The sequence below is a fragment of the Notamacropus eugenii genome, chromosome 1 (genome assembly GCF_028372415.1).
Source record: "Notamacropus eugenii isolate mMacEug1 chromosome 1, mMacEug1.pri_v2, whole genome shotgun sequence".
NCBI lineage: Eukaryota > Metazoa > Chordata > Mammalia > Diprotodontia > Macropodidae > Notamacropus > Notamacropus eugenii.
Genome location: NC_092872.1, coordinates 376,923,275 through 376,936,260, shown reverse-complemented (window position 1 = coordinate 376,936,260; position 12,986 = coordinate 376,923,275). Strand labels below are relative to the sequence as shown.

The following is a 12,986-nucleotide window of genomic DNA, read 5'->3' as shown; positions in this document are numbered from 1 at the left end:
TATGATAATAAAATTAGGATCCTTTAGCGGTCTTTCTCCTCTTAATTGGGATCTACATGTATCTGGAGTCTACTTGATTAAGATTACACAAGAGTCAGCAGTTGTTTGGGGATACCACTGTGGCTTATGGTTCTAGGTGGCGTAGGGAAGTATCCAGAATTGGTCTTGCTTGCATGGCTCTTACGTTGAGAAGACATGCATGAAATCATGAAGAGGACAAGTATAAGTATCTCTAGCTTCTAAATAGATTGTTCACTAAAATACCTGCTATGTGCCAGGTACTGCTAAGCACTGGAGATTACAAAGACAGGCAAAAACAGCCCCCTTCCCTTCAAGGAAGTAGTAGATTGTGAGCTATGTACAAATAAATTATATACAGAACAAATTGGAGATAATCTCAAAGGGAAGGCATTAAGGAGGATCAGAAAAATACATATCTTTTTTCAGGATCTTTGAAGAGAAATTACCTTAAAAAGGTATTTTTGAATGATAGGTTCCTAAGGCTAGCCCACAAAAACTTAATTGAAATTCTGTACTTTTGAAGCGAAAAGGGGCAGTAATCCCCCTAAATACCATTAAGCACAAGTTAAAAAAACAAGGAATTTAAAATACGCTGGGTTAAAAGATGTGGAGTGCCAGTTTTTGCAGATTCATTTGATTTAGAAAGGGATAAGGAGATAAGTGAGACTTACTGAAAATTTTGAAGGATACTTTTGAGGAACTTCAGTAAAATGTAATGTTCAACAGTTGAGAATACCTACTTCCAACTACAGGAAGTGTTATTATAAGTATTTCCCTTTGTCTTTGACTTCCTCTGGGTCTGTTTGTAAGTACACCAAACATTTATTGAGCAACTGTTTGGCACTAGACACAAACTGATCTTAATGTATAAAATTAACAATTTAAGAGTGTATGCAATTGAGAAGTTAAAAAGCAGATATAAGAATTTCATTAAAGGCGTAGAGATCTCTTGATGTTAGAAACATCATTTTTGCAGGAGAATTCTTAAACATGTTTCATCCATCTTTTTGACAATACATTTCTGTTTGATCTTGCATGAACTTGATGACCTGTTTGGAATAATTCATCATCTAGCTTAATATACACTAGTTCCTGATAATATAATGGTAATATTAGTACATTGTGGTAATACAGTTATTATGAGTAATAACTTTCAAATGATTTTTATAGCATTTTCTTTTAAGAAATACTAATTGAACAAAGGTACTAATTAAGAATTAGTTAGTTGTGTCCTAACTAAAAACAGTGGGTTTAGACTCAAGCAAATAAAACAGTAACTTAAGATTTGTTAGCATTTGCCTGAGTATTTTTCATTTTATAAATAAGTAATAGTGGAAGAAATGCTTCACTTGAAATAAGACTGGGGTTCAAATCCTACCTCAGACACTTAATGGCTAATGTGACTGGGCAAATAACTCTTCAGAGTCTGTTTCTTCTTGTGTAAATTGGGATAATAATACTTGGGGGGTTTTTTGCCTCCCATAGTGGTTGTGAAGAAAATGCTTTGCAAGCACTATCATGCTGTATAGATGTGAATAGTTGGTGGAAGAGAAGCCCAGGTCTCTGTTCTTTATATCTTTCTACCTCTTTAATCACATGAGACATTTTTAAAAGGAAAATTAATGTTATTCCTGAGATTATATAAATTACTTTACAGCTCTACCATTAGTTAATGGAAAATTTAGTTAATTTTTCATACCAAACTTTTATATCTTTATTTTGCAGGTGGTATGGTCAAGAAAAAGACTATAATGTTCTAGTCATGGATCTTCTTGGACCGAGTCTTGAAGACCTCTTCAATTTCTGTTCCCGCAGGTTCACAATGAAAACAGTACTTATGTTAGCTGACCAGGTATGTAAAGTTTATAAAGAATAGTTGTAATTAAAATTGATGTAATAGAACAGCATTTAGCATAATTCTGATACGTTAGTAATTTGTAATATGATCCTGTTTGCCCCTGTAGAAAACATTTAGTCTAGGAATCATGTAAGGTGTCCCCAAAGCCTTGGTACAGTTTCAAGCTATTCTGTCAAACTTTGCCACAGCTTGAAAAAAGAAAGTTACAAGTTTTCAACCAACAGATAATTTCTTTTGTTAAGTTCGACAAACTGGCTGAAAGGAACAAACACTGACTCATACCCTTCCCTACTCTATTATTCCTTCTTAGACTGGAAGCAAGAAGAAGGGCTCTTCGTTTAAAGCAGACTCTATATTGCTGTCATGGTTCTGCAGCTTTTTGTCAGGTTGGAAAGTTAGAAAAGAAGACAGTATGATATTATGTAGAGAATACTGGTGTAGGAAGTGAAGTTTTGGGTTCTTTCGGGGAGCTGTCAGTGACTTGAATCAGTTAGTTTCTGGGCTTCAGAGTCGCTCATCTATAAATGAATGAGTTTAGACTACATATAAGATCTCTTCTGTCTTTAACATTATATGATTCTCTGAGACAGATCTTTCCTTGAGCTTCTTTCTTGATAATTGTTTTCACAAGGTCTTAAACTAAGGTGTTTCTAAGGATGTTCATCTGAGAGAAGCCCTAAGTGGGAATGGGCCTTCCTTCCTCCAACTGAAACGAAAGCTTACAGGAATTAATGTGGGTATATGCATTTTAAGACAATTCTTTGTAGTTAGGATGGAGAGTGCACAAGATTTAGATAAATTTTTTGTTAGGCTTCTATGAATCAATTTTTCAGGTTCTTTCACAGATAGGTATACTGCATTTAGGAAGTAAAGGATAGGGAAAGGGAACATAATAGTAGATAGAATTAGAAGCAAAAGAGAGAAGGGAAAGTGCCTTGAAAAAAATCGGTTGGACATTTATGGCAAATTATTGATATAAGGTAAATTGGCACTTGAGCATGAAATCAGAGATGGAAATATATTGAAATATTCAGGGAGAGTTTGGTGTGATTTGGGAAATACGGTGGATGAGAAGATGTGTTTTGACTGCTAGTGAGATCTTGTGAGATCTCGGCCTCACAGTAAAATGAGAGGACAGTAAAAACTTAGAATTTTGAAAAAGTTTACGTAAAGGCGAGGGGTAATGGGGCAGGAAGGAAGCATCTTAAATCAATAATTGTCTCCAGTTTTTTTTAATTTTGAAAACTAAAGTTTGTTTTGTAGATTAGATTTTAATATTAGTGGTTTTCAGAATTTAATGATCACTTAAATTTATAAAACACTTTATAGTTATGCAAACTTTTGATGTCCATTATTATTTGATCTTCACAACATGAGAATGGTATAAAAATTTCAGATTCATAAGTGCAAAATTAAAATGGACTTGAAAAATAATGTAGAAATTCAAGTGGTGTCTACATTTTATAGATGAGGAAATGGAAGCGCAGAGAAGTTTAAACTTGCCCAGTCACAAAGCTAATATAAGGGGGAAGTGAAGAAAACAAGTATTTATTAAATGCCTATTGTGCTCTTTACAAACATTATCTCATTTGAATAAAGCTCATATGTGGCAAAAGACCCATGTCTTCTAATATCAAATCAAGTGCCTTTTGTATTATACCAATTACCTTTCAGAGTTCTTATTAGGAACCTCTTAGAACATCAAAAGTATTTTTACATTAAACCCTTTGAGAAGTCAGGAGTATTATTTATACTTTTGGGACAGTCCTAAGTAAAATTATGATTATTGGTACTCCCTTATTGAAGGTAAAAACCATTGTTTCCACTTGTACAGACAAGTTATCTGTAATTATAATTTGTCTACCAGTTGACTAATATACTGAAAATCAGAGTTTTTATGAACTGAATTTGATAGTATTTTTCCTCTGGAAAAGAAAAGCCAGAGCAAAGAAATGATGTTACTCACTATATATAATTCCTAGCTCATTATTCTCAATAGGTGTTCATTAAAGAGTTTTAGTCCTAATTTCAGAGGATATCTATATCAAGATTTAAGGGTAAGATTATGAGATATATATATATATATACACACATATACATATAAATATACATATGTATATATAGCTTTAAAAAAGCATCCTTTAGCAAAAAATAGGCAAATGAAAAATAGGTGAAGATATTCCGAGTACTAAAGACCAAAAAAATCCAGATAGTGAAACGAAGTACCTGTTTTGTAATTCAGTAAGCATTTATTGAAGTACTTACTACCACATGCCACATTGTTAGGTCTTTGGGATGTTAACATAGAAATGAAAGCCCCAGCCTTCAGTGAGCTTACCTTGTACTAGAGAATACAACATATATACAAGTAAGAACAAAGAATATATGAAGGAATTTCAGGATGGAGACAGCATTAATAACTGAAGCCCAGGAAAGGCCCTTGGTATGAGCTGGAACAAGAACTGCACTTTGAAGCTGAGGCAGAAGAGGGAGGGAATGTAGTTCAGATATGACTGGACACTTGAGCAAAGGCATGGAAATGGGAGATGCAGTATCATACTGGGAATAGCCAGCACAACATTATGACTGGAATGGGAGTGTACATTAATGGAAGTAATATAAACAAGAGGCAGAAAACTACTATATATTCCTATGTATCACCATTTTTTTTCTTCCAACTATTTTCTCTCCCCCCCCCCCTTTCCTCCTTCTTACTTACTACGTTAAAAAAAAATCATGAGAATTAAAGGGCTATAAATGTTATTTTTATGATGCATTAGCTGTGTGTTTGTGTGTATGTTCATTATACTACAAAGAAATCCTTTGATGTTCTTATGAACTGTTAATAGAAAAAGAGACTAGCCATTGGATCTATAAGAACTCTTGGACCAATGTCAAATGGTGACTTTTTGCAAGAATGTGTTTGGTTTTTTAATCTGTATAATTTTCTAAAATATTTCTCTTATGACCTAAAAGGGGTTGCTGAAGAGGGCTGAGGTGCACTTTATAGTGTTTATGAACTTTTTGGTCAAATGAACTTGTTTATAACTAGGATGTCCTTTTTTATTTTAACTCAGTTCTTTTTTTTTTTTCCAGATGATCAGTAGAATTGAATTTGTGCATACAAAGAATTTTATACACAGAGACATTAAACCAGATAATTTCCTAATGGGTATTGGGCGTCACTGTAATAAGGTTAGTCCGGTGTTCTTTGCATGAAAGAACAAAGTATATCTCTCTAATCTGTGATAAAATTTCAGCTTAAAAAAATCCTTAGTACTTAAATTAGATATTTGTAATTGCTTATGAAGATTGTTCCACAAAGACCAAATCACCTAACTCCTAACTTGTTAACTTTTGGTTGTTTGCCAACTCCTTTAGCCAAGACAGTTAGTTAGATCTCCATATGGAAATGTTTAACCTAAAAGTCCAAGTGCTCTATAAAGAAACCTAATTGTCTATGTTGTTAAACTTCTGAACTGCTGTGTTCACCATTCACATATTAAAATAGTGGAAGTCCCCATATATTTTTGTAAATATTGAAATTTGATAATAACTTTGTGGCTCTCAGTTTTGGATTTCCTGACATATGTGTTTGTGCCAGCATTGGAACTACTGACCCACCTGTGGCATTAAAGTTTGCTGACTGAGTATGGTTGGTAATCAGAATTTTTAGCCCCTGAATCAGTGACAATGAGAGTGCCACCCTTGAGCCTGTTTCAGAAGTAATTGACAATTTTATCTGTATGTTGCACTTGCCCAGATGCTAAGTTGGGAGGGCTTTTTTTTTTTTTTAAAGAAGCAATTTAGAAAAGTGAAATTGTCATAAAACCACTTTTATACTTTGGGATTTCTGAGAGCTGTTGAACTTATGTGGTGAGTGGGTTTTAGTTAGTGATGCATGATTGCAGTCAAAAACCGTGTAATCGTATAGAAACTTTCTCTTCAATGATTAGTTTTGTTGAGTGAATTGCTTAATTTACCGATTCAATGTTCAGCTCGGGCAGACAGGCAGCATTGGCAATGCACTAAGCATGCTGTGTTCTGATAGAAATTCTCAACTACAGGACAACTATACATTATTTTTTTAAATTGGAAGCAAGATTCCCATTGTTTTGTTAAGTTATCACAATGTTTGGTATTTTTAAGCTCTAGCTGCAAATGTTTACCTTTGTTTGCCTGTATGAATGCCAACTTGAAGCATTAGACATGGAATTGGTTGCTAATGTGTGAGATGTTAGTGTCGATCTGACTTAGTTTTATAGATATAAATTTTTTTGGTTGAGAAACTGAGCTTTTTAACAGTAATCAACAATCTACACGTAACTTGTTAAATCTTGCCCATTCCCAAGTTACATAGTTTTTGACTTGTTATTTCTTTACTATAAACTAGCCAGGGTCTTAGATATCCTGGAAAAAAATCTGATAGTAATTCAGTTGGAGGAAAAATGAACTATTTGTTTTAATTTTTTAGCAGTTTTGTCAATTTCTCAATCTTTCCCCATATTTGGCCATTTCCTGACCCCCTTCCCTTCATTTCCCTATCTCCATTAACTTGACTCTCCCCCTCTTAATACCCACTGTCTGCACAGTCATGCTGAATTGACATTGCAGTATCTTGTTTTTACTTTAAATTGAAATAATGGCCCAGAATATGCTGCTTTGCATTTTAAGAAATAGTTTTGCTAGTCACGTAGATGTAATAGGAAGCCCAAATTACTCCCACCTATGTTCTGTCTTTTCTGAGTGACAGCCATAAAAATATCAGGGATTTGTCTTATATAATTTATATATATTCTGGCATAGACCTGCAGTATTTTGCTTATTTAAGAATCAAGCAACAGATCATTTTAGATTAAGAATTGATTCATTTTAGCAGCTTCCAAATGTAAAGTAGTGTTTTATCTGTAGGTGATTTTTAGTGTTTTCTATACTATAGTAAGTAAAACCAGCTGAGTAAAGACTGGATTCTGTGGTAATCTTGTTCCAGTAGTTTTTATTAATAGAAAAATTATTTTTTTAATAAATGATTTTTAACCAAATTTATTATTTGGAAAATTGTTCTGAATGGATATTAAGGAGTGACTGCTCCTATCTTTAAAAGGTGAATTTATTCACCTCTGCCAATAATCAGCCCTGCATGCTTATGAAAATAAACTTTTAAGGTGACTAAATGCCTTCTACCTCTTCCTTACTGAAGATTTTTTCCCCTATATACTTTTTTTGGGGGAAGGGCAGTTTGTGGTATAAAAGATTGCAAAAAATAAATTCCTTTTTTAAAACAGAGCCAAATGTCACCATTGCTATCCCTGTTTACAGCAGTGGCACTATATACAGTGACACTTACAATTAAGTTTTTTCTAGGATTCAAATTTTCTTGAGCATGTGATTCTTCTCAATATTTCAAAAACTGAGAAGCTCCAGTGCTTGGTGGAAGAAGGATGGCATTTGGCTACCCTTTTCTTTCTCTGATGCCTCGGTGTTGCCTGTCTGCGCCGGCCATTGTTGCAATGTAAGCAATCCTGTTTGATGCACTGCCACCCTCTATTGTCTGTTTAGTGTTTAGAATCTCCAGTGGGGAAGAGGAAAAGAAGCATGACTGTTAGTACTTCTCAGGACCCATCTTTCTCAGGATTAAACCAGGTCTGAAACTGTCTCCTATTCCAACCTCAACCCCAAATTCATGTGCTTTTTTTGGTTTTATTTTTTTGTTTTGTTTGATTTCTGGAGAATGTAGACCTTGCTCAAGCACCTCTTACGTTGGCATTATTCAGACATACTTGGCAAACATGTAACGTTACTAAGATGTTTCTTTGTGGCTGTTGCTTAAACTATAAAGTTTAGAGAAAAGTATGTGTAAATAGGATTAATTTTAGATATCTAACATCTATGTGAGAAAATGCTGTGTAGTTCTGGCATCAAAAATTATTTAGAGTGTCATTTGGGTTGAATTTAAGGGAATAAATAGCCCTGTTTATTTTATTAAAATGGTACTTGGAATAGCAGATCTTAATGCATGGGGGAAACATAGCTGGTTTTAGCTACATCTCAATACTCTGTATCTGAAATTGCTTCTGAAAACTCCCTTGTGTCCCTTTTTTCTGACCTTAATGAGTTTCAGGTAAGTCAATTTAAGTTTCAGATCTTGGGCATTTGGTAAAACGATTGATCCTAGTTCTATATTCCTTTTTTCTCTACTTAGGAACTAAATGGCTGTTCAGTACACTAAATGTTTTGGAACCAGAAATCTTGGTAAAAAGTCATACTACATTAGTATCTCAGTGATAGTAGTAACTGAACTTTGTTTAATACTTTATAGCTACAAAATGTTTCATACTTTTAACTCACTCCTTACAACAGCCTCTGTGTGGTACAATTATTGCCCTTAATTTTACAGGTGAGGAGATGAGATTCAGAGAAGTGAAATTGATTTGTTTGAGAACAGTTAGCTAGTCAAATAGTGGAGCAGGGACTCAAACCTGGGGCTTTTGGTTCCAAGTCCAGTGGTACTATACTGTCTCACATCTCAGTAATGTGTTTAGAATGTTCATAATCCTGTTAAATATGAGATGCCCAATCTGATCATTAAGATAAACCAGAAGTTGGATAGCTGTGTAACTGATAAAATATGAGAAAATAAGAGTCTTTCTTGCATGTGTTACAAAATATCTTTTCATTGTTTATTAAAGTAGTGAAAATAGAGTGCCTCCATCACTAGATTTCTTCCCCAAAAAAGGACAAATAACTCAAGGTTGAATGGCTTTCATATATCATATGATCATGCATGTACTTTTTAAAGGCTGCTTGAGAGTCTAAATACAGTCAACTCTTCTTTAACTGTGCTGATGAAGGAGAACGCTGGACTTACATATATAATATGTTCCCCTTTCCCCTCTCCCCTTTCAAATTCTTCGAGCTTTGAATGTTAGTAAACTTTCAATTAAGATTTCACTGTGTATTATAGACTAAAATTTTAATCCCAGACTGAGCTTTTGATGTTGTCCACATAAATACTTTTGGTTCAACCTTTCCTTTGCATTCCTTTGTTGCTAAATGCTCAAGAAGTAAAAATTAATTTGAATTGTAACAAAGCAAAACCATAATAAGAAAAATACATTTACTTGGTGTTACACACGTTCCCCATTTGTGAGTATAGATAATCAAGAGTTGACTTACATTTTACAGATTTTGCAGCATTTTTACTTTTTAGTTAATTTGAAAATGTGCTTATTTTTCCAGTTGGATGGGTAAGTTAGATGAAATTTAGGAGTAGTGGAAGATGAGTTAAAGTTTAGCCACAGATTTTAAAAAATGGCAGCATGTAGTTGTGTTGACCATGTTATTTTCTTCTATTTACTAAAGTTGGAAAAGATCTTGAGGAGAAAAGTACCTTTATTGAATGAAAAATTCATCTCCCTGAATATTGTAATTTCTTTGCCTTCTTTATCAGAGACAGCTTTTTGGAATAATTAGATTGTTTAGAGCATATATGTAATTTTTCTTTGAATAGGCAGTTAGTAGAAACCTGGGCAGCTTTCATTACCAAATTAGTTTAGTTTTGCATATGTAGGTTTATCAAAAGGCCTCCTTTTAAAGACCCACCATTGGTGACCTACCTACCTGATTTACCTGTTAATGTCTTTATTTTATTGAATCTTAAGACTTCCTGGGTCTACCTAATTATTTACTATTTCAGAACAGTGTTATCTTCTGACATAACCACATTTGATCATTTGATTTCTTTGAAACAGGTCATATTAAGTGAAATAACATTGTTTGAGACATTTTGTTACTGTTTACTGTTCCATTGTTTAAATGAGTTGTATTTCTGGGTGAAGGAGGGCAGGGTTTGGTGAGGTGATAAGGGTTGGAGAACTAGGCAGACACACAAGATGATTAGAATAGCTGAGGCAGTGGGTTTAGGATGGGTTGGATAGATTGATCTTTTGTGGTTGTGCCATGTCAATTTAATTGAGATTTTAAGGTGGGCTTTGTTATTTTATTGAAGATACTATTTCATAGTTGCGTTAGAGCAATTGTATATGTCATACATCTATATGCAGTTGTTTAGAAGAATTAAATTATATTGCATATAATCTCTTTAGGGATTTACATAAGCATTGTTTATTGTCACTAGTGAGGGAGAGTATGGACTTGGTTTTGGAAGAAAAGTTTAGAGACGTGCTAATTTGTATTTTGACCCCTTTTACTGATTTACCTTTTCTTCACTTAAGATAATTTTCTTTAGTAGTCATAATAGGATTTTTTCTTTACTTATTGCTAGCGAAGTTGGAGTTCAGTTGTCTCAACCTGACAGTGGAGTTAGGAGAACTTATTTGGATGTTCAGCGAGACAACATATTTCATTGAGAATATTCTCATGACAAGTACGGTTTTCCATTAAATTTATAAAAAGATGTCCAGTTCTGGTTTTTAATAAAACTGTTAATCTGAAAGTATCTTTGTAATTTCTTACAATACATGCAACTGTTGTACTTTACCTTAGCTATATGTGAGATTTTTACATTTTATTTATACATACATACCTACAAATATACGTACATACATACACATATATGTATCAACTGTAAAGTTGAATTCCTCCTTTCATGCTTTCACTTTTTTCACATGCTTTCAGGGAAGGGAATCCTGACTTATGGTTTCATCAATGTAGGATGCTCCTGGTACACAGATGCCCTCCATCAATGTAGTTGGACAGCTCTGTAATGTGTTAGAGGCATGATGTGAATGAACCTTGTGGAATCTTCCTGATTCTAGGGCAGGGCTGGCCCTTTACACACTAAATCCATGCTGCTTCTTGGTTGATAGACTAGACTATCAAAGGGAACTGCTATGTAAAATATTTCAATTCTGCAGACTTGTTTTACTTGTTTCCTCATTTCTTGATAAGTTTCTTAGTATTGATCATGTGTTGGGGGAAATTTAAATTTTAATAACTAGATTATACATATGTACATATACATATGTGTGTATGTACATACATATGGAGAGAGACACTTGTATTATTGTACAGTGTTAGAAAAGACTAAAAATAATCTCTTCATTTTGTAAATAGAAGCCCAAAGAGAATGATGGTTCTTGATTCTTTTGCCTCATTGAACTTTATTTTGTGAACAGAACTTAGAAATTATAATCATCATTTTTACTTAGGAATTCATTTAAACTTGTTTAAATATTTGAGTCTTCTGTCAGTTTTCTTTAAAAGAAAAATCTTTATATTGATGTTAACCTGATTTCTTAATATTTAATGCCTTTGTGATCCCTTACTACAAGGAAAGGGTAAATGTAAATAGTTTTTAATCTTATTTGGAAAGCTTTGAATACTAAATTATAAATAAGAATGTCAGTTGGTTCATTTATAGTAAAACAAAGGAAACATGTTAACAATTCCACTTTTGGGGAGTCAGAGTTTTACTGTCCTCAACAGTTCAAAACATAGCCACATACAGGCCTCTTGATGGCCAAAAAAGTTACTAACCAACCTTACATGCTATATGCCATAAAAGAGAGAGCTCACTGAGAACATCCTGACTTCATAGACTCCTAGGATTGTAACTGTTAACACTACTTTGTGTACTCCTTAAACGCTTACTAAGCTGCTTTTCAAGCCAGCTGAAGATTAGAAATAGGGAGAAGTGATAGCACAGAGGCATGACTAAAAAGCTGGTATAACGGCTGTGTAAGGGCAGTAATACCTGTACTTACCTCACGGGCCCTAAAGATACTGTTTTATTACAAGACTATAAATAATGTTCTTCATGGTTGTGAATTACCAGGAAAAGATTACTTTATATTCAGAACACTGTAAAAAGACAGTTTATTTTAGATTTTCATCCAAAATAGTTTAAGGTTTTAAAAACACTTCTAGATACTGTGTGAGTGATGCAGCACTATCTATCTGAGGTTCTGTAAGATCAATTGAATTTTACTCCTCAGTTCAATAGTGTATAAACCTTTTAGTTCATTTAGTCTCTTGGTTAATTTTAGCTTATTTCATTTTCAGTGCTTAGCAAAATGCTCGTTAGAAATTAAGCCACTTTGATATATAGGCATTTAACTTCATGATTAAATACATAGTCACCTTGAATTAGTCAGTGTGTGATGCATGATTCTGTAGAAGTACTGTTAATTTTGTTTGCAACTATATGTTTCGTTTATGTAAAACTTTTAAATGTATAGTTATTTCAGAAAATCAGATTTTTGGCATGTTGAGCAGCATACATAGCATTAGTAGATAAAATGGGAATTTGTTGGTTAAAATACATGTGAAATAAATGAGATTTCAAAAATAATATTTCAGTTAGGATTTCGTGGCTTTGTGGGAAATTAGCACTTCAGTAGTATATACATTTATATAAAGAAGAGGCTACATGCCTGTTTAGCAAAGAAGCTAAATACATTTAAGGGTTAATGAACTTGGCATGCTGAATAGTGCAAATGACAAAATGCTTGAGCTAGTTGTGTTTTTATCTAATGGTTTATTGGTGAAGGCTAATAAAAAAATCTTACTGTAATAAGTGTCTTTAACTGTCCTTCAGATATTTTATTTTGAAATGTTTGCATCAAAATAAGGGTAACCATATTTGATGAATGAGAAGATAGGATTTGAAGTAAAGTGTTTGTAAACCTAACTTATCTTCATTTCTTTTTTAAAGTTATTCCTTATTGACTTTGGTTTGGCCAAAAAGTACAGAGACAACAGAACAAGACAACACATACCATACAGAGAAGATAAAAATCTCACTGGCACTGCCCGTTATGCCAGCATCAATGCACACCTTGGCATTGAGCAGAGGTAACTTTTTAAAGTTGACTATGCTTTCCAGAGGCTGTATGTAGTAACTGTTCCTAAAGTTTGTAGGTATTAATTACTTTTGTCCTGTGAGGATAATCCTGTGGCAGAGGATTTGAAGGGTGCTTATAAATCTTGTACCTGCTACCTTGCAGAGAATAGAAGGCTAATTAAATGAAGTCTGTTTTTTATTATTGTTGCTTTTTTTTTTTTTGCATGAGAATGTCTTGGCAGGATTTTATAATAGAAAATCTTAGAGGCACAAATGCACTATGATTTCATTTTGATTCTAAGT

At 33.5% G+C, this 12,986-nt stretch overlaps 1 protein-coding gene across 7 annotated transcripts in view; it reads left to right on the top strand.

Moving 5' to 3' along the window:
* The window catches only part of CSNK1A1 (casein kinase 1 alpha 1), a 52,977-nt gene that overhangs the window by 17,624 nt on the left and 22,367 nt on the right, over positions 1 to 12,986 (top strand). For 4 of the 7 annotated variants that reach the window (XM_072630676.1, XM_072630678.1, XM_072630675.1 and 1 more), the window contains exons 3-6: positions 1,747 to 1,873; positions 4,976 to 5,074; positions 7,439 to 7,522; positions 12,555 to 12,694. In XM_072630676.1, coding sequence (XP_072486777.1) covers positions 1,747 to 1,873; positions 4,976 to 5,074; positions 7,439 to 7,522; positions 12,555 to 12,694 — 450 coding nt within the window. The remainder of the gene's footprint in view (positions 1 to 1,746; positions 1,874 to 4,975; positions 5,075 to 7,438; positions 7,523 to 12,554; positions 12,695 to 12,986) is intronic. The other 3 variants (XM_072630681.1, XM_072630680.1, XM_072630679.1) reach the window with 1 other exon arrangement.